We start from the raw sequence: 21,661 nt of genomic DNA, 5'->3' as shown, positions 1-21,661 counted from the left end.
TGGGATTAAATTCCTTCATGTCTGGATCATTGAAGGTAAAGCTCCTGTAATCTCCTCATTGCCATCCCCAGCCCATTGTCTGGTGACTGCTGGACCTGCTGGGACAGCGAAGGGACACAGGAGGTGGCAGAGAGGGCAAGAGACACTCCCCTTAGCGATGCAGCCCGTGCAGCTTGTTGTGGATCATCCCTAGGCCATTGGAATTGTCCTGGGAATTCACAGACTGAAGCTGGAGGAGCTGAGGTTTTACCTTGACTGTTTGGCGAGGAGGAGGTTGAGAAACAATCCTGTGAACCAAGCAGTGGTGCTGAGCAGAACCCACCCCAAAGCCACCACAGCCGTGTCTGTTCGGTGTTGCACCTTCCAGACACCCCACTCAGTCCCAGTTTGGCACCAGCTCCTCTGAGTGACTCTGTGGCTGTTCCCACAGGGTGCTGAGATCCCTGAGATCATGGCAAAGCATGAATGGGGATCATTCCTGGGTCCTTGCCCTCAGCTCTGTGCCATCCTGAGCGGGCAGTGAGGGCATACGTGTGGCACTGGTGTCACTGGGGGCTGTGCTGGTGGCAGGAGGGACCTGCAGGGCAGAGCCTCCCCCGGGAGCATCCCTGGCCTGACCCGAGCAGGGCTGTGGCTCCAGAGGCTCCGGAATCGCCAGCAGGTTTGGCTGAGCCCAGCTGGGCACAGGGCAGAGGTGATGGGGCTGTGCCACCAGGCAGTTTCTGCAGGGGAAATGCCACACAGCCGGAACATCCAGGTGCTGCCTGCAGGGATGATCCTCACCCACAGGAGGGGGGTTAAAATCGCTGTTGTCCTTTCCACTCTTTCTTCACTGATTTTCTGTGGTGCTTCAGGTGAGTCTCATCAGAGCTTTGGTTGCAGCAATGGTGGGTCCATCCGAAATGCAGCAGATGCTCCAAATGTTTCTCCTCCTGATTCTGAGCAGGACAGTAAATCCACAGTGGCTGTGTCATACCCAAGGTGATTCAGCTGCCCAAAACTCCTGCCCAGAGTGGCACTGGCGCTTCCCAGGCTCCTGGAGTTTGATGTCATCCTCCCACAGGAGTCTGGGGCTTACATCATCCATCTTTACCAACCAAAGCCCTTTTAGAGGTGGTTTTAATGTTCATATTGAAGGAGAAATACTGGGTTAATTGTTGAAAAGTGCCAAAAAAAAAGGGCTAGCAAGAAATCTACAATATAAAGACAATTTTATTGCCAATAAGCTCTTAAAACTCTTTTTCCCCCCCTGTTTCAGTAGGACCTTATTCTTCCTGATGAAAATCCGGTCATAGCATCTCTCATTAAAAATAAAGTTATTTTGAAATAAATAAATATATAAAATAAATATCATATACATTTTATAAATAGTTTTGTCCTTATGCACAGTATCCATGCTTACATCTGAATAATGTTCCTTGCCCCATTCCGACCCCAACAGCAGGAAGAGCCCCACACATCAGGACCAGTCCATGGAGCATCATCCATATGGCAAACTCCAGGCTGCTTAAGCAGGGCACCTCTTCCAGGGCTTTTCCTCAGCAGGGAACCCTCCCAGCCCAGCAGCATCTGCAGCAGTTCCGTGATCTTTTGTTTTCTTTCCTTCTCTTCATTTTTAGGTTGGTTTGGGGTTCTCCCCCCCCCAGTGATCAGGTTTGCTCACCTGCTTGTTCCTTTAAGCAACCATAACACTGAATATTCAGCCTCTCGTGTAGCAACCGGGTAAAAAAGTGAATGCAAATGGAAGATTACATGTAGGGTTCCCTCCCTTCCCCTACCCCGCCCCAAAATAACCCCAGGTCGATATACACTGGAAACAAGGAGGAACAGCAGTGTCTGAATTCCATGTAAGTGCTTCCCTAGGCCATCTACGCTTACAGGAACGATGGAATGACTATTAATGGAGCGCTCTGGGAAAAAGCTCGGGAGCCCAAGTATGTACAGGCCGGGGCGGCTGCAGGAGCATCACCTGTAGTGAAAGAGGTCTCTGTACCCGGCGGGGATCTTGGCAGGGTCCACAGGGCGGGGCAGAAAGTGGGTGAACTTCTGGTGCCTCTTAGTCCTGTAGCCCTCGCGGGGGGACCCGTCCTTGTTGAGGGCCACGTAGAAGTGTCGCTCCGAGTCGGGGTGTTTGTACAGCGTCGAGGCGTACGTGTTGTACCAGTTCTCCTCGAACTGCTCGCGGAACACGCACTCCCGGGTGAGCTTCTTCTGCGGGGCAGCGGCGGGAGGGGACAAAGGGACACGCGTGTCAGTGGGTTAAAAGAGAATAAAGTTCCCCCCTTCCTTATTTTATTTTTCTGTAATTTTCCCAGCTGCCTTGCCCTGGTTGCCCTGAGCATGGGGACTGCTGTGCTGGAGATGCTTCCCCTCGGTGAGAGCTGGAAATGAACACCAGGTGGGACCAAAAGACCACTGGAGTTGAGGAGAAAGGAGACAAAAGGAGGAGAAGGAGAAGGAGGGGAATGTGTTTTGTAAAAGTGCCCATAAATAAATCCAACAGGGCCACATCAAAGCTCTAAACCTGCCAGGCAGGTCCCTGTGCCAGGGTGGGAGTCTGGAGCGTGCTGGGGTGGAGGTGCTGCCAGGCAGAGACACGTCCTGTGCAGGGGCTGTCCTGCCACCTCCCCCTGCAGCAGCCCCCCCAAGGTACCCCAAAAACCTTCTCTGGGGTGAGAAGGCACCAGGCAGCACATCTGAAGGTTCTAACAGGAAACCAGGAGCAAGCACCGCTTTGGGAGGTCAGGGCACAGGTCTGTGCGATACAATAGGAATGAAAGCATTCCTGTTCCATCTCCTGGAGGGCTGGTGGGCTCTGATGGGAGGCCATAACAACACCCAAGGGGTGGGAAGCAGTGCCCTATGGACACCAGACCGCAGGGCAGACTCAGGGTGGTGAGGGGTGATGTGATGAGTGTTTGCCAGCCCGGGCTGGTGAATCCCACGCTGGGAGGAGGGAGGGAAGGAACTGATGTCACCACCACCACAACCAGCCTTTCTCTCCAGCCCTGACAGCCAGGACTGTCACCAGCAGCCTCCTTCCCTCTCCATCCCATCTCCAAATGCCACTACAGGGATGTGCCCAGCTGCAGTGGGGAGAGGGGCTGTGTCCCCTGCCCCACAAGGACACGGGGATGGCTTTGCCAGAGATCACAGAGGGACCAGACATCCTGTCCAGGAGCGACACTGCCAGGGGGACATGGGAGCCCTTTGGGATGAAGGGCAGTCTGCAAATGCAGGGTGCTGTGACATTACACTGTGCTACACTGAAAACTATCTGGGCAGGGCATGTGTCCAGTCTGTGGCACACAGAGTGCTCAGTAAATGTTACTGCCCGCAGGAGATGTTTTGTAACATGATCCAGGGGCTCACCTGTGCTCAAACATGTTCCCAATGTTTTGCTGCTAATTAAATACACCCTGAGGTGAGTTGTGAGCCCTCCAAAAGCCCTGGGCCACAGCCCTGGCCATTTGAGACCCAGGAACTGTGGGTTCAGTTGGGTAAAACTTGGTTGTAATAATGCCAAGGTCATGGGTTCAATCCCCTGTGTGGGCCATTGACTTAAGAGTTGGACTCGATGATCCTTGTGGGTCCCTTCCAGCTCAGAATAGTCTGTCATTCTGTGATTATCAATGTGCTTCTCTTCCCAGATCTGTCAATAAACATGGGCTGGCTTTCTCCCTCCCCTTGGATGCCACCTGTTTGGGAGATGTTGGCACCTGATGACTGGCTGAGCTCGTGTGCTGCTGCTTTGCCCCCGTTCACCCCCAGCTCTCTGGGCACTTGGGCGTACAGTGCTCGTGGAAAATGTTTGGCGAGTCTGGGCTGGCTCTGCAAGGTGTGATCTGTCCCTTTCCAAGCCCTGGGATGTCCCCACTGAACCTGACACCACACAGGCAGCAGGCAAGGTGCTGTCCTGAGTATTAGTGGTGCTCCTGAGCTGGTTGGGAAGCTCCAGAGAGACGCTGGCAGAGGTTACAGGGCCAGGCTGTGTGTCCCGAGGGGACTCCACGTGTCCCTGCAGGGATGGCTCTGGCTGCATCAACACACAGATCAGGCAAAATTGGCATGGAGGGAAATACTAAACTTGCTGAGAATTTAAAAATACCGCTGCACTGTGATGTCCCAAAATACCATTGTAATGCTAATGCTGTTGTCAGGCTGTTTTATGGACCTTTAATTAAGAACACTGTAGTGGCTTTTGAGTTCCAAAAGCCATCATTGTACAACCCACGTGTCCCAGATTTTCAAACTCCAGGGTTATTTGGGGACCTGGCTCGTGACTTTGGCACAGTCTGGAGCAGCAGTTTGACTGTGTCCCTGCAGTGTCCAGTCAAGGTGCTGCTGGTGCACAGGATCTCAGAATGATTTGGGCTGGAAGGGACCTTAGAGATCATCTCATTCCAACCCCCTGCCATGGGCAGGGACAGTTCCCAAGATTATGACTTCAGGTCAATTCTGTTTCCAGATTCAGGGCTGTAAAATGTTATCCTGTTTTTGTTTCTGTGTTGTAACATGAACACAAGCTCTAGAATTTAATTAACCCATCATGAAACTCGACAGTTCACAGGCAGAGCTACAGGGTTTGAAGGCACAGGGAGGGTCTCATGTCCTCCTTTCCAGCAGCACAAGTGAAAACTGTGGTTCCAGGAGCTGCTGAGCAGCCTTGGGGTTGGACAGGAGAGGTGCAGAGGCAGCCCTGCTTTCTGAACTGTGCTTCAGGATTTTTTGTGTTTTGTGGAATCCTGGTGATTTTCTTTTGTATCTGTTATCTGTAATTTAATCAGTTTGTAATTTAATCCATTTGTAATTTAACAAATCACTTGTAATTTAATCACTGCTTCTGCATTTAATGTCTGTTTGGGGTAGAAGTTTTTACAGAAATGAGGTGGGGAAGGAATAGTTCTCAGTGTGTCAGCATTTGATTATTAGAGAATCATGGAATGGTTTGGGTTGGAAGGGACCTCAAAGATCATCTTGTTCCATGTCCTACCATGGGCAGGGACACCTCCCACTGTCCCAGGTTGCTCCAAGCCCCATCCCCTTGGACACTTCCAGGGATGGTGAGTCAACAATCTCTGTGGGCAAATACCTCATATAAAGGTCAGCAATTGAAAGGATCTGTGGCAGTCTCAGGTGGGAACGGGAGAAGGAAAAGGATGGAAAGTTGTGATTTACTGTTTGCTGAGCAAAGGCTTTCTGAAGGCTTCTCTGTACACAGAGCAGATGAGTTTAAAGCTTTACACTATGAGATTGAGCTGATTTGGAGGGAGGAAGTTTGTGCCTCCTGCTTTGGTTTGAAACTGGTTTATTTTACTTCAGTTTACATTTACTGTGATCCATCCTTAAAAATCAGTATCCTCACCCAGGGCAGTGCCAGGACCCAGACTTTTTAAAAAATCACACACAGGTGATGGGTTGAGTTGAAGAAAAAGCATCAATGAGTTGCAGCAGCTACAGAAAAAGAAACTTAGAATGGCTCTCTAGAGTGCAATTAAGTTTTCCAAATGAGAAGTGATTCTTTTAGATAACTAGAAATAACTATCTTATATTGACTTGAGCTAAGTAATTGGGAATTGAGTTAAATGAACCTGTAGGAAGAATCTCTGCTCAGCTGTTAAAACCTGGCATTTTGACTGCAAGTCATAACACTGAAAGAGTCTGGGGCTTTTTTTGGTCAAAACAGGGAAAATTTTAGTCTGAAAAGAGCATTTTAGGAAATTATGAGCAGCAGACCTAAACTCCCAAAAGGAATTGCAGAGAATGTTATGATAACAGCCCCAAATTTCAGCTTCTGTTGGTTAGCCACAATACAAGGATAAAGTCTGCTCTAGGTGCAGACCCTGAGCAGGCAGAGAGCACAGCTTTGTGTTACTGGGGTAGTTTTAATTAGGCCTTTTTAGTAGGCCTGACAGGGCCACACAGAGTAGAAGAGACAGGTGTCACCTGATTTAAGCAACCAATAAATATTTCTTATCAGATGAGGCAAACTGGGATATAAATACAGTAGAGTGGGAGGAGTTCTCTCAGTTCCCATCATGGTCAAGGCAGAGGCAAGACATGAAAGTGCAGCCCTGCTGGAGTGGCCTTGGCTGCTGCCACTGCTACTCTCATTTTGTTTGAGTTCAGGGAAGTAAAACATTTTATTGTTATTCTCTCTCTTTTGCCTTGCTGAGTGTCTTTTGAGGTACTTTATAGATCTGGAGTGATGGAATCAACTTTTGGTGGGAAGCAGAAGATTGTTGTTATATTTAACTTGTGTAAGTGTGTGTTATATTGTAGTTTGCTTTTATTTTTCTCTTTTCTGTATAAATATATATAGTTAGTTTAAGTTTAAATCTTAGAGTTTCCAGGTTTTTTCCCTCCCTTTTCTCAGCTTGGGGAATGAGGCTTTGACTCTGTATTGAGGCCACACCTGGAGTGTTGTGTTCAGTTCTGGGCCCCTCAGGTCAGGAAAGAGATTGAGGGGCTGGAGCGGGGCCAGAGAAGAGCAACGAGGCTGGAGAAGGGACTGGAGCACAAGTGCTGTGGGGAGAGGCTGAGGGAGCTGGGGGTGTTCAGCCTGGAGAAGAGGAGGCTCAGAGGTGACCTCAGCACTGTCTGGAACTCCCTGAAGGGAAGTTCTGGCCAGGTGGGGGTTGGTCTCTTCTCCCAGGGAACCAACAGTAGGACAAGAGGGCAAGATGGGCTCAAGCTCTGCCAAGGGAAACTGAAGTTGGAGATCAGAAAAAAATTCTTTACAGAGAGAGTGCTCAGGCATTGGAATGGGCTGCCCAGAGAGGGGGTGGATTCCCCATCCCTGGAGGTTTTTAACCTGAGCTTGGCCGTGGCACTGAGTGCCATGATCTGGTAAAGGGACTGGAGTTGGACCAAGGGTTGGACTTGATGATCTCAGAGATCTTTTCCAACCCAATCCATTCCATGATTCTATGATTGAGCAGTTGACATTTTGCCAGTTCAGCCCAAGGCAGCTCCTCAGGGTGTGAACACACACAAGCATCTCCTGCTTTTATGCTAAATGTCCCCCTGCCTTTATCTGGCCATTGCTATGCTGTTCCCAAAAGCCAAAGCCTTAGTGGGCACCTCATGCCATGTTTGTGTTGCAGCAGCAGCAGTGGCCTTGGGGACAGGGAGGGTCTGTGGCAGCCCAGGGGCACTGGAGGCTGTGACAGACATGGGGCACTGGAGGCTGTGACAGACACAGCCAGGGGCACTGGAGGCTGTGACAGACATGGGGGACTGGAGGCTGTGACAGACACTGCCCAGGGGCACTGGAGGCTCTGACAGACACAGCCAGGGGCACTGGAGGCTGTGACAGACATGGGGCACTGGAGGCCGTGACAGACACTGCCCAGGGGCACTGGAGGCTGTGACAGACATGGGGGACTGGAGGTTGTGACAGACACAGCCCAGGGGCACTGGAGGCTGTGACAGACACAGTCAGGGGCACTGGAGGCTGTGACACACACAGCCCAGGGGCACTGGAGGCTGTGACAGACATGGGGCACTGGAGGCTGTGACAGACACTGCCCAGGGGCACTGGAGGCTGTGACAGACATGGGGCACTGGAGGCTGTGACAGACACAGCCCAGGGGCACTGGAGGCTGTGACAGACACAGTCAGGGGCACTGGAGGCTGTGACACACACAGCCCAGGGGCACTGGAGGCTGTGACAGACACTGCCCAGGGGCACTGGAGGCTGTGACAGACACAGCCCAGAGGCACTGGAGGCTGTGACAGACATGGGGCACTGGAGGCTGTGACACACACAGCCCAGGGGCACTGGAGGCTGTGACACACACAGCCCAGAGGCACTGGAGGCTGTGACAGACATGGGGCACTGGAGGCTGTGACAGACACAGCCCCGCCTGTGACAGACACAGCCCCGCCTGTGACAGACACAGCCCCGCCTGCAGCGCTGGGAGCGGCACACGCGGATCTTACCGAGCCGTAGAGCTCCCCTCGCTCGTTCATGCCGAGGTAGAGGCCGGAGTCCACCCCACGGATGCTCACCAGCCCCACTGCCAGGCTGATGAACTCCAAAATCCCTGGAACAGAAGAGAACTGAACATCACACAGAGGACAAAAGCAACACCACATTCCAGCAACAAACACAAACCAGCCTTTCCCAATCTTTGCAAAGCTTCCTACAGACCCTGTTTTCCTTATAATTTACAACATTGTTCTTAAATCTACAGTCCCACCTGTGTGCAATGTTCCCATTTCCAATCTAGGCTTCTCCCCAGCAGGGTGGATTTGAGTTGCCAACAGGGACTACCTTTGCTAATGAGAAAAGCTTTGCAAGGTTTTGTTGTTCTCAGTTTGGATTTTTTTCCTAATTATCACCAAGAAGACAGATGTGGAAACTTGTGACTGGCTATTAGAAATTCCAGAAGGCTGTTACCATGTTGGGTTTGGTTTTTTTCACCGGGAGAGTGATTTTGGCTTCTGATTTGAGATGATAGTCCCACAAGTTCTAAAGTGATGAGTTCAGTAAAAAGTAAGTAAAAAGTACTAGAAGAGATGTCTGTGAAGACCATCACCATCCTGGCACTCCAGTGGGGCACTTGACATGCCAAAATGAATGCAGTAACCACAGGGATAAAATCCAGCTTCAAAGCACACCGGTAGAAATGCATCTTCCTCTGCAGCCTTCAGAGTGATGGCACTGCCAGCCCTTCCTCCATCACCCCCTGCAACCAGTACTGCCAGAACCCCCTCCTGCCACCAGTACTGCCAGAATCCCCCTCCTGCCACCAGTACTGCCAGGATCCCCTCCTGCCACCACTGCTGCCAGAACCCCCTCCTGCCACCAGTACTGCCAGAACTCCCTCCTGCCACCAGTACTGCCAGAACCCCCTCCTGCCACCACTGCTGCCAGAACCCCCTCCTGCCACCAGTACTGCCAGAACCCCCTCCTGCCACCACTGCTGCCAGAACCCCCTCCTGCCACCAGTACTGCCAGAACCCTCTCCTGCCACCACTGCTGCCAGAACCCTCTCCTGCCACCACTGCTGCCAGAACCCCCTCCTGCCACCACTGCTGCCAGGACCCCCTCCTGCCACCACTGCTGCCAGAACCCCCTCCTGCCACCACTGCTGCCAGAACCCTCTCCTGCCACCACTGCTGCCAGAACTCCACTCCTGCCAGCCTCTTCCCTGTCCAGCAGCACCTGTCCCAGTCACCCCCAGCCCTGCAAGTCACTGTTTTACCCATGGGCTTCAGCCTGTGCTGATGGTGTCAGATGCTTTAACAATGAGGGGCAGTCTCATTTCCTCCGGCAGAGTCATTAGCGGGGTCTCCCTGCTGCACCCCCACTGCAGGAAGGGGCACAGCAGCTGTTGCCATGGGGGAAAGACTTGTAACAGGAGAACCCTTAATGAAGCACTTAAACCCAAACAGCTCCTACCCAACATCACAAGTGGCAACCTTCAAACTTCCCAGGAAAACCTCCTGAAGGCAGCAGTGGGACTGTGTTGTTCTGGCTATCACATCTCCCCAGCTGGAGGTCACGGGCAGCCTTTCCCCGTGTCCAGCACTGACTTAATTAGCTGGGAGGTAGAAGGAAGAGGGTTTTCCCATCTCATCTAACAACTGGATGTCTCTGTTGACAGCAGAAAGTTGCAGTAACCTTTAGCGTGGCTCCAGGTCTCCTAATATAGCTCCCCAAACTGAGCCCTGCGCTCTCTGATCGGGTTACCTCCCGGAGCCGCGCTGAGAATCTGCCCTGCTCCGACGGCACCGCGTGACGAGCTGCCACCCGGGCCAGCTGCCTGTCCCTCGGCCCCGGGCACGGCTCTGCTCGGCCACACGTGGCTGTGGGAGCTCTCAGAGGGCGCAGCATCACTGCCCAAACGCGGGGCAGTGTGATGGTTGATGGACTCCAGGTCCCAGGAGTTAGCCCGTCACCTGGAGGGGATGTGCTCCCCTGTTGTCCCCAGGTGTCCCAAAAGAGCCACACAGAGACCACAGGAGAGGAACGAGAGAGAGAGTTTATTAATCATGGGTAGGGGTATAGAAAGATTTTTGGGGGATTCAAACTACTACCAATAAGAAGCCAGGGGGATTCAAACTATTACAAGTAAGAATCCAGGGATAACAACCAATAGGAAAGAGTATATAAGGGCCAATAAGAAAAGGTATAGAAACTTTTCCAAGGACAGATAAATGCAGCCCTAACTAGTGAGATAATGCTTTTCTCAAGGGATTTTGGGAACTAGACAGTGACTAAGGGAAAAAGAACAAAAGAATCCATTTTGTAACATATATTTACACAACAGTGAAAGCTTCTGTTTTTAAGGCATTTGAGCTAGCTCCTTCACAAGCCCACTTCTTACAAGACTTTTTCCATTCCTGGTACTGCAGATGCACTGCCACAGGGCAGAGCCAGCAGCAGGGACACCTCTGTGCCCTCTGCCCAGTGCTCAGTGTGGGCAGCTGAGCGGGCTGTGGGAATCAGCCTTCCTGCCTCCCAGCCCACCTCCTGCCCTCCTCTTGCCCTGCCTGCTCTGGGGCTTGTGCCCCAAATCCAGCTCTCCCTGCACCAGTGGGTGCTGAGTGAGATGAAATACGGACTTGAGAGCAGCAAGTCCTGGAGATGAAACGGGAAGCAAATGACACAAAACATGTTTTATGGACCAGGGTGGGCATTTTACAGGCTGAAATATGCCCAGGTACATGGCCCAGCCTGAGGGCATATCCTGCCTTCAGAACCCCCAGGAGCAGGCAGGGAAGGCAGCCTTCCCAGGCCAGATAAACCTTCCCAGGCCACACAAACAAGCCCCTGGCTTTGCTCTGCTCAGCCCTTGGTGGTTATTGTAGTTTTTTGGCTGACAAGAATCCCAAACATGGAGGGAAGATGTGCAGGATGTGGGATGGTCTCCTTCCTCCACTCCCCATCCATGTGAGGGAGTTACTGAAGTGCTTTTCCCACCTGCAGGACAGGAATGAGCACAGCCACTTCTGGAAAAGGAGGGAATGAAGGAAGATGGACAAGTAGGGAGAGTGTAAAAAGTAATACTGGAGTACAGAGATATCCAAGAGTCTTTCCCAGGCTGGGGACAAGTGGATGTTCAAATGGAAAATATCAGAAAATTGGAGATGGAACCTTCCTATAGGTATAGTCACAGGCCTCAGCACCAGTGTCTGGGGGCTTCTTTTGTCTTCTGTCACCCCTGGGAAGCAGGAAAATGCTGCTGATTCCACTGAGAAACTGAGGGATGCCTGAGGCAGGGGAACCAAGAGCTTTTCTTGAGTATGCCCACAAGCACACTCTGTATGAGGCACATGAATCCTGGTCTCCAAAGAGCTGATAAGGACCAAGCCAGGAGCAGCATCAGCATCTTCCCTCTCTGATCAGGAAGGTGAGAACCCCTCATCTGGTGCAGGTTGGACAGAAACTCCCTGGTTTTGCAAATGACATTTATTCCAGGTGTGCCCACGACAACCTCTTCTAGCAACGTCCCTGTAATATTCCCCTTTTTTTAACCTTTGAGTGGCACTTGGAGACGTGCACGAAGATGACTATGTTGAAGCAGCATTAAGAATGTAACTTAAACCCACAAAAGTCAGGAGACAGAGTGAAGGCTGCAAAAATGTGGGCGGATATCCATCCTGTCCTTAACTCACTCCAATTCTAGACAAAATTGCAGCTTCGTGCATCTGATCTCCAGCAGCACAGGGAGTGGCCACTGGGGCCAGCTCAAGAATTCTCTTTCCAATTGTAGCGGTGTGTTTTTGTGGTAGAACATGTTTTCCCCCCTCCTTTCCTTTTTTTTCCTTTCCCCCAGGAAAAAGTGCCTCTTTTTTCTCACTTTCATTATTAATTCCTTTTGTCCCTTGAGCCTTTCCAGATAAGACTTGGAGAGCTTTGCTTAAGACTCCAAGTGTATTAATTTACCACCAAAGCTCTGAATAATCTCCCAGGCTTTGCTGTGGCTGGACCCCCACACTCTCGCCTTACTCTAAACCATCCCTCAAAGAGCAGCTCAGCTCCCTGCACCTGTCCCTTCTCACACCACCACATTCAGGAGCCAGGGGACAGAAACATCAGATGTTGCATTAATGGCTACAAACCTAAAGCTCTGGCTGAAAACCCCAACAACTGTTCAGCAACAGGTGCTCTACGGTCTGAATGTCAAAACTGCAACAAAACTTTCTCCGGAGGTTTCAGCGGCTTCTCTCGGGCTCTGTGTAACAGATCCAGGTTTGTACCAGGAGAAGCTTTGCTTGCTGCCTTCATTCATCTGCAGAGCAAACTCGAGGTCTCTTTGTCTCCTCCTGTGCAGTAAGAGCAGCACCGTTGGGTTCACACTTTTAATGCTGCTGTAAAAGAGACACGAGGCAGAAAAAGAGCAGTTCCTTCCAGCAGGGATTTCCCTGATGAATTTCTTTGGGTTCCATTCTGAGAACGGTTATCACAGTGGTGCTGATGTCAGTCCAGGCCCCCTTCAGATTTTGACTGTCCCTTATTTCTTCGTAGAGGAAGGTTCTGAGCAGATGCAGTGAGAACAGATACCTTTTTGAAAACACTTTATTTTGCTGGGATGACTTTGCCAGAGCAGCGAGTTCAGAGAGTGAATTTGGGCACTTCTTTAGTGTAAGAATGAACTTTCTTCCAAAAATCCCAGAGGGCTTCACCACATTTTGCTTCCTCTAGGAAAAAAAAGCTGTGCTCCATTGTTCTTGCATGAATCTGTGTTTTCACAAGTATAAAATATCACATTCCAGAAGACAGGTGTGATTTAGGACGGCTCCAGCCCTTGACAGATGAGAGGGAATAATTCCTGTGATTGCCCAGGCAGTGTGGGTGGATGATGTGCCACCTCCCCCGTGTCCTACAGTCACATCCTCAAATGCTGTGGTACCAAAGGATCTCCCCCTTTAACCCTCCCTGTAGGACCCTGGGACTCTGTTCTGCATCCCTGGGCCTTTGGCTCTTTATTTTCCTCTCTGGAACACGTGGATGTTTGGACATCTGGCAGCTTTTGGGATGGCTGTGCAGGGGAGGGTGCAGGTACTGCCTGTCTATTCCTGAATCCATTTGGAGTTCAGAGACAGGGATGCCAAGTCTGGTTCCAGCCTCCATCCCACCTGCAGCTGGACTGGTGCCTGCAGTGCTGCAGCCATCCGTGGAGCACGTTAATTATCCACTCCCAGCATCAGGGAGCACCTTCCAGCCACGGGGCTTGAGCCACAGAACCATTATACAGGATTTTTAAGTATTTCCCCAGATGCCCCAAGATTTAAGGCAGCTTTAAACTTCTCCCCTGAGCCCGTTGTCTGGTTTTGCCTCCCCCACCACAGGTTTGGAGTGCCCAGACTGGCTCAGGCTGCCCATTCCTGTTATAAGTTACTGCTTTCTGAGTGCTGCATGCAAAATTTAGGAATGCATCGATACATGACATCCTAATATGAACCATACCAGTAACACTGGAATTTAAATATTCATGGCTACTGAACGCAGATGGTGAATACTGTGTGCCAATACATTATTGCTTTGAGTCTCTGCTGAAGTGAGACTTAGTCCAACTTTATCTGAACACAAGGATTCCAGTCTAATCCTTTGGGGCTTTGTCTTGCAATTACAACAAATAACTATTTATTTTACACTGCCTCTGGGAAAACCCTGAAGCAGAAAACTATAATATCTGAAGTCTGGTCTAGTTTAGGGAGCTGGATGCTGACTGCTAAAACACTTAGGGAATGCCAATGTTTCGAATGCACTGTGTGACTTAACCTTCAATGTGCAAAATTCATGAAAAGTTTTAGCCCATTTCATCTGTTTTTCCAGGTTTGGAAATACACTTGTTTTACTCAATCTGTGTAAAAAAAATGGACCTGTAACAAACGCTGCCATTTGAAACCAGCTGTTTACTTGCACAAAGATAAGTAAAATAGAAACACTACATGGCAGGTTGGACTGAACCCAACCCAATGCAATGGGTTTGCTTTCAGTTCTTTTGAGGCAGAAACCCAGCATGAAAGGTTAAAAGATGGGTGGTTTGGGGAGGTAATTAAAGACTGCTTGCCCCACAAGCAAATCAGTACCTGACTCTGACCCGCAGGTTATGACTTTCTTGTTGATTTAGGCAGGCACATGCTATGCACACACCTGGTGTTTATGGAAAGCGTGGTGCCGAGATAAGCTTTCCCAATTGTTCCAAAAAACTGCCTCGCACTTCCAACAATAGCAGCGCCAGCAGTTCCCGGAGTATTGGAAAGGACTGGTTGCAAAGAAGGAAAAAAATTATTCCTTTCACTGAGGAGTTAAATCACTTGAAAACTATAAAAAGTCTTGTGAGCACGTCTTGCAACCTGTTGACAACATAGCTGAGATCACTGGCATGGGACTTGTTGATAGCTTACACAGACACCTGCACTAGATGCTGGAGTAGCGGGAATTTCTCTTAGCTGTGCTCAAACCGACTGTTCTCCTTCGCCTGTGGCTTGGGATGCATTTTTTGAAGATTACATACGGTCTCATTAGAGATCCCTGCTCTCGTGTGCCACTGATACAGGCGCTGCAGTCTTCCAGCTGTATCCCGGGCGACAAGGTAAATCCACGGTGCTCTGCCTATTGTTCCATCTTCTCCTTTCTTTCCGAGGTCCCCTAAGTGGTTTTCCCCCTTCAGCTTCCCCCTCTCCTTTCCAACAACGTTCCCAAACCCAGCTCCTGACACCCATCCAGCCATCTGATCCCTGCCCGCTCTGGGGAGATGCTCTTCTAATGGAATTCATGCAAGTAAAAGAAAGCAGCTCACGAATATCTGCAGAGGCCAAAAAGAAGGAGGAGGGGGTGTGGGAGGGGAAAGAAACAACTAAAAAAGCCAGGAATTTCTTTTTCCTACATAGGAATTTCCAGGAAAATCGAAAGAGGAATTCTTTGTTTTGCCTCTCTCACCACAAACTTCAGAGGTGCAGTTAGACCTGGTCACTATCCTTATTTATTTCTTTATGACTTTTTCTTTTTTCCTCCCCTGCTAAGGCACGTTTTAGTGCACCTGCAGAAAGGCTGAGAGCCGGGAGAGTAGGAAATTGGAAATAAAAACTCCCACATTGCTGGGGAGTGAGCGCATTTGTTTAGGAGGCCAATTATATCCGTCCCGGGATGATTTATATTAGCGGGGTAATATATTATAATAATTCTATATAATACATATAATTATAATATATGTAATAATATTAGCGGGCACCTGCTCCGGGCCCCTTACCGAAGCGGCTGTGGTCCTGCCGGGTGCCCTGCACCGTGCCGTTGGGGAAGATCTCCAGGTGGAAGCCGGTGCGGCAGTAGAGCTGCCGCCGCCGCAGGATGCCCTTGAGGTGCGCGAAGTCGGTGGGGGATCCCCGCTGGAGCCGGCCCTCGATCTGCCCCAGGCGCTCGGTGAGGAAGCCGGGCGAGTCTGCGAGGGGCAGCGCGGCGCCCAGCGCGGGGGGGAAGCCGTGCAGCTCGGGGTCCAGAGCGCCGAGGAAGCCGCCCACCTCGGCCATGGGCGCGGAGCGGAGCGGCCCCGGGGGCGCGGGCACGGCGGCGGCTCAGAGCGCGCACTGCGGCCGCCCGGCCCCGCTCCGCCGGCCCCGGCCCGGCCCCGCGCCGCCCGCGCCTCCCATCGCTGGATCCAGTGTCCCGCCGTCGGATGCGAGCTGCACTTTATATACGTACACACTCCCCTTACATTGACATATTGGATATTTAAATGCAAGCCACACCTCACTGGCATCCCCTTTGGCTATTGCCTTTTTTTTCCCCCCTTCTTCTCTGATCCATTTGGCTTTTTTTTTCCTCTTAAAAAAAAAAAAAAAAGGTGAGGGGAGGGGGAGCCGCTTCAGTCCCGCTTTTATTATTAAAAAAATGGCAGGAAAAAGCTACACATCGCAGTGAGGCATAACAGCTCTTGGCAGGTCCCCACTGGCCGACGATGAAATCATGGAGCCCCCGCACGCACCCGCTCCCGCACTGGCTGCCCCGCACCGCCGGCAGCCTTGGCCCCGCTCCCGGCCCGGCCCGGGTCAGTCGGTGCCCCCGGACCACTCGGTGCCCCCAACTCTGCCGGACCCTCCGGGCTAGTCGGTGTCCCCAGGGTTGTCAGTGCCCCCAGCACTATCGCTGCCCCCGGGTCGGGCGATGTCCCCGGGGCTGTCGGAAGCTCTCGAGCCGGGGTATCCCTGGGGCCGTCGGTGCCCCAGAGGCTGTCGGTGTCCCCGGGTCTGGTGATGCCCCCGGGGCTGTCAGAGCCCCCGAGCTGGTGGGTGCCCCCAGGGCTGTCCATGCCCCCGAGCCGGGAGTGTCCCCGGGGCTGTCGGTGAACCCGGTCCGTCGGTGCCGCCGCCGCCTCAGCCCCGGCCGCGCCCCCACCCAACAACTCCCCCCTGCACGGACACGGTGGAAGAAACAACACGTGAGGAGAGGGTCGAGACGCATTTTTCAGCCGAACGTGCCAAACCGGAACGCGGTCTGTCTGCAGGGCGATCCCGCACGGCCGGGTCACCGCCGGCGGGAGGGGACGGAGGCCGCGGCGGGGCCGGGCAGCGCCGCTCGCCCTCCCTTCTTCCCTCCCCACCTTCCCCATGCTGGAAACAGGTGTTTCCGCGCTCTCCCGGCCCGCCGACACCGTATCTGCGCCGGCAGCTGCGGCCGCGCTGCAGACAGACGGGGCCGGGCGGGGCGGGGCGGCGGCTCCGGCGGGGACCGGGGCTACCGGGAGGGACCAAACGGACCGGGGGGCACCGGGAGGGACCGGGAGGGACCGGGGGAAGGGGCTGGCCGGGTCGGGAGCGCCTGCGGAAGGGGTGAGCCCGGCCGGCGCTGCCCGGCAGACGGCGCTGCTGCTGCTGCTGCTGCTGCTGCTCGCGGGGCCGGGGGGTCCCCCCGAGGGGAGCGGAGGTGGCCCCGCGGGCCGGGCGCTGGCACCGGCTGTCCTGCCCCCCGACACTGGGCTATCCTGCCCCCGGCACCGGGCTGTGCTGTCCCCGGCATCGGGCTGTTCTATCCCGGCACTGGGCTGTCCTGCCCCCAGCACCGGGCTGTCCTGTCCTCCGACACCGGCCTGTCCTGCCCCCCAACACCGGCCTGTCCTGCCCCCCGCATGGGCCTGTCCTGCCCCCGGCACCGGCCTGTCCTGCCCCCCACACCGGGCTGTTTAATCCCCGGCACCGGCCTGTCCTGCCCCCCACACCGGGCTGTCCTATCTCCGGTACCAGCCTGTCCTGTCCCTGGGCGAGGCTGTGGCCGTGCCCTCTGCCGTGCCTGCTGGGGCACAGAGACCCCACAAACATCCAAGATTGCCCCCAGACCACCAGCCCTCTCTGTCACAGCAGCTCCTCCGGGGTGCAGTGGGGCATCGGTTTCCCTCAGCCCCCCAAGGTGTATCCCCTCAGTGGGGCTCATCTCAGTGGGGTCTCTCCCTGGATGGATATCCCCGAAGGGGATCTCTCCCCTTGGTGGTTCCCACCATGGCCAAGGCAAGGATCCCCTCCACGGGTCTGTCCCCTCAACAGGTCTCTTACTTCAGTGTGACTGTCCTCTTAGGGTGTCTCTCCCCTCAGCGAGTCTTCTCTCAGCAGGTCACTTCCCTCAGGTCTCTCCTCAGGAAGTCTGTTCCATGGTGGGCATTCCCTCAGTAGTTCTCTCCCCTCCCTTTCAGCAAACACCCCCTCAGTAGGTTCCCACCATCGTGGGCATCTCTGTGCCCTCTGCAGGCCTCTTCCCTCAGCAGGTCTATCCCATGAGGGCATCCCCTCGGAAGGTCTCCCCTCCTCAGTGGGTGCCCCCATGGTGGGAGTCCCCTCAGTGGGTCTCTCCCCTCAGCGGGTCTCTCCCCTCAGACAGTGCCTCCCCGTGGTGGGTTCCCCCCAGTGGGTACCCCCCATGGTGAGTACCCCCCTCAGCAGGAATTTTCCTTCAACAGGGCTCTTCTCAGCAAGTCTACTCCACGTGGGTGTCCCCTCAGTGCGTCTCTCCCCTCAGACAATATCTTGCCCACAGTGGACATGCCCTCAGTGGGTTCCCACCATGGGGGGTGCCCCCCCAGTGCATCTTTCCCCACAGCAGGTCTGTCCCCTCAACAAGCCCATCCCATGGTGAGGATGGATCCCCCCAGCAGGTCCCATCCCCCAGCAGGTCCCATCCCCCAGCAGGTCCCATCCCCCTGCCCAGTGCTGCTTCTGCATCCCCCAGAGGAGGTTCCAGTGACTCCTTTCCCTAGGCCTGGGCAGTGCTCTCTGGTGAAGGCACGAAGCAGATTGTCTGCAACACCCACACCTGTGTCTGCAGTGGGTGAGGAATCCAGGCTTTAAATCTGGGCCTTTGGGGTGGCTTTTCCTGGCAGAGCTGTGGCTGTAAAAGGGGTGTGTTTGATGAAGAACTTGACACATGAAGCCCAAATCCATGTTTTTATAGAAATAGAGGCTGTTCCAGAGGCAGTAAAATCTACAAAAGTGTTTTTGTTGACTGTTTGGTTACAGGGAGATACCACTCTCTGAGGAGTTCAAGCATCCCACTGCAAAGATTAAGATTTTACTGCTGTAGTATCTACATGAAAGCTCAGGTGTGATAACTGTGGGAAATAAATTGTGCCTTGGTGAAAATAGCAGTGCTCCAGATGGGGAGGGGGCAGACACAGCTGATGGGATACCCCAAATCTAGAATTACTGTTAAGGACATAATCCTGTAAATCCTGTGAATTTAATGCATAGAATTCAGGTTTTGTGAAAGGTCACATTACAATCAAATACCCCTTCCTGTAAAGGCTGGGTTTGCTGATGTAAGTGTGAGGTTTGCCTCTAGATTCATAGCAAATTCATGTTGCTGAATCCTTGTTTCTGAACATGTCTGAGGGCTGACCCCAGGGGTACCGGGAAGAGAGAGGAAAAACCAGTTTCCTCATTGAAGGACTAACCAAACCCTGCGGAGGCTTCTGCCGGTGCCTTCCATAGCCTCTGGATCTGTTATAATATCCCTAAGCCTAAATCCATACAAGCACTTAGTGGAGCACTTAAGATGCTGAAAGAGGTAACAAAGTTCAATCACACTGCAGTGAAATCCAGGCTAAAGTAAAAACCCACAAACCTGCTGCTTAACTAATATATAACAAAAGCAGCACAATCCCCGTCCAAGCTGACATTCCTCACTTAACTCTCCCGATTGTGGGCAGCGTTTGAAGTGTCCGAGATACATTTCCTTGAGAAATCCTACGGGCTGCTACAACGTGTTCTATTGAGGCACAACAGGATGTGGAAAGGTAGCTTTTTCTCTTTTCTCTTTCCTCTGTCTTCTTTTCTTTCTTTTCTTTTCTTTTCTTTTCTTTTCTTTTCTTTTCTTTTCTTTTCTTTTCTTTTCTTTTCTTTTCTTTTCTTTTCTTTTCTTTTCTTTTCTTTTCCTTTCCTGGTGTGTTTACTTCTACTGGGGGGAAATACAATTTCTACCAGCTTTATTTAATGCTTGGACTTAAGTGTTTCTGCAACTACTGCTCTTCTTCCCTGGAGCTGAGCCATTTCTGAAGCCCAGCTTACAACCTGAGCATCTTGGGGAGCTTCTGCCTTCTTTTTGTCATAACTCTGACAGCTTTTCTAAATCCTCTGTAGCTGGGGGGAAAGCATCTTCTTCTTCTCTTCTCTTCTCTTCTCTTCTCTTCTCTTCTCTTCTCTTCTCTTCTCTTCTCTTCTCTTCTCTTCTCTTCTCTTCTCTTCTCTTCTCTTCTCTTCTCTTCTCTTCTCTTCTCTTCTCTTCTCTTCTCTTCTCTTCTCTTCTCTTCTCTTCTCTTCTCTTCTCTTCTCTTCTCTTCTCTTCTCTTCTCTTCTCTTCTCTTCTCTCCTCTCCTCTCCTCTCCTCTCCTCTCCTCTCCTCTCCTCTCCTCTCCTCTCCTCTCCTCTCCTCTCCTCTCCTCTCCTCTCCTCTCCTCTCCTCTCCTCTCCTCTCCTCTCCTCTCCTCTCCTCTCCTCTCCTCTCCTCTCCTCTCCTCTCCTCTCCTCTCCTCTCCTCTCCTCTCCTCTCCTCTCCTCTCCTCTCCTCTCCTCTCCTCTCCTCTCCTCTCCTCTCCTCTCCTCTCCTCTCCTCTCCTCTCCTCTCCTCTCCTCTCCTCTCCTCTCCTCTCCTTTTTTATTTATGTTTTTGCTAAGCTGAGGAAAACACAGAGAGATTTGTACCCTGTATTTTTGAAGAAAAAAAGGGCTGTATTTTAAATACTGAAAGCTAAAGTGACTCCTTCAAACACAGAAACATGTTTAGCAATTTTCTTTTTATGTATTACCTAAAACACAGTTCTGCACAGAGTAATTTCTTAAAGCAGCCCAGAAATGTATGTACAGTTTTTGTCACGAGTCACAGTGGTACAAAATTAACGTTCTGCTCTGCTTTGTTTCAGTTCTTGCAGTTCTCCCAGGTTCATTCTTTGCTTACAGCTTGCATTGTCCACCTTGGGAACTGAAATGGTTACTGTCAAACTGCTCTGCCTTTCAGTTTTCAGAAGAATCAGCAATGATTTTTATACCCAGTTTGCTGCAATGACCCTTGCAGACCTCTTCCTTCACATTGTAGAAGCACATTTTTGGGAGGTAGTAAAAATATTGAGGCATTTATTTGCATAATAATTACAGCCACATTTGATATCTGACTATAAAATCAAAGGAAGAGCAGGACTGGGGTCAGATCAGTAAATTAATTAGAAAAGAGTAAGATAAATAAACACAATGAGCAAATCTAGATATGGCATATCCTGTGCCTGGGGCTATTCCATTTGGTAAAGGAAAGACCTGGACAGCTGAAATAATTTGAGGTAGCAATGGCCATGAATGAAAAATCAGACGTGAGGAATATCTGAGGATAAAGAAACAACAGAGCCTTGAGCTTTAATATCAATATTTCTGCTTCCTTAGCTCTATTCACCTCAGGATCTCAAAACAATCTATGTACACTCATAAATTAAGACTTGCAACCAAGGTCACTGTGCAGCTCCTTTTCCCTGGACAGGGTCCTTTTCCTCTAGGAGATGTTGTCCAAAGGATGCTCATGGCTTTCTGTGTTTGTCTGGGATTTTGGATGCAGAGCAGCCCTGGTGGAGCAGCAGCTCTGAGCAGGTTTCTGTAATCCAGAAACCAGACACATCCTCTGTGAGCCCTTCTGCCTTTTGCAGTGTGGTGACCATCTGTGCTGCAAATGCAAGGAATGTCTGAGCTCTCCTGGCAGATAAATAGGGCAACCTCCTCTGTGGGGGGTGAATAAAACAATGTCTTAAGGGGATGGTTTATTGGTTTATTGGTTTTGGTCTTTGATTGGTTTTACTTAATTTATTATTATTGTTATTGTTATATTATTATTATTATTATTGTTGTTGTTGTTGTTGTTGTCGTTGTTATTGTTGTTGTTATTATTATTATTATTATTATTATTATTATTATTATTATTATTATTATTATTATTATTATTATTATTATTATTATTATTATTATTATCTTTTGTAGTACCACTTCCAGCCCCCAGCCCCTGTTTGTGCTGGATATTGTGTTCACAAGGGTGGAACAAACCAGAGTCCTTGACGTGAGGAATCTCACTGCTCTGCCTTATGGAAGGATTTCTACTGGAAGGCAACAGAATTTCAGTCCATGCATAGAAATATGTTTTTGTGGGAAGTTTAGAATTGGTGGCAGAATGATGGTGAAGGTCTAA

The 21,661-nt window shown here is 51.3% G+C and overlaps 1 protein-coding gene across 1 annotated transcript; it reads right to left on the bottom strand.

The window, feature by feature from the left end:
* Nucleotides 1–1,194: 1,194 nt before the first annotated feature.
* On the bottom strand, nucleotides 1,195–15,489 carry FGF16 (fibroblast growth factor 16). The gene is made up of 3 exons (XM_071569353.1): nucleotides 15,213–15,489; nucleotides 7,945–8,048; nucleotides 1,195–2,211 (listed from the first exon to the last, which is right to left on the bottom strand). The coding sequence occupies exons 1-3, from the start codon at nucleotides 15,487–15,489 to the stop codon at nucleotides 1,966–1,968; spliced, it is 627 nt and encodes a 208-aa protein (XP_071425454.1). The 3' UTR covers nucleotides 1,195–1,965.
* Between the last annotated feature and the right edge of the window lie 6,172 nt (nucleotides 15,490–21,661).

This window comes from Pithys albifrons, chromosome 14, assembly GCF_047495875.1.
Source record: "Pithys albifrons albifrons isolate INPA30051 chromosome 14, PitAlb_v1, whole genome shotgun sequence".
NCBI classification, from domain to species: Eukaryota; Metazoa; Chordata; class Aves; order Passeriformes; family Thamnophilidae; genus Pithys; species Pithys albifrons.
The sequence above is the reverse complement of the archived record's forward strand: the minus strand, read 5'-3'. Positions and strand labels throughout refer to the sequence as shown.

Excerpts from the sequence above, each read along its gene's own strand:
- FGF16 (XM_071569353.1), bottom strand. The coding sequence starts at position 15,489 with ATGGCCGAGGTGGGCGGCTTCCTCGGCGCTCTGGACCCCGAGCTGCAC. Across the intron at positions 8,049-15,212 it reads GCAGGACCACAGCCGCTTCG|GGATTTTGGAGTTCATCAGC; the intron begins GTAAGGGGCCCG and ends CTTCTGTTCCAG. Across the intron at positions 2,212-7,944 it reads GAGGGGAGCTCTACGGCTCG|AAGAAGCTCACCCGGGAGTG; the intron begins GTAAGATCCGCG and ends GCTGCCCCGCAG.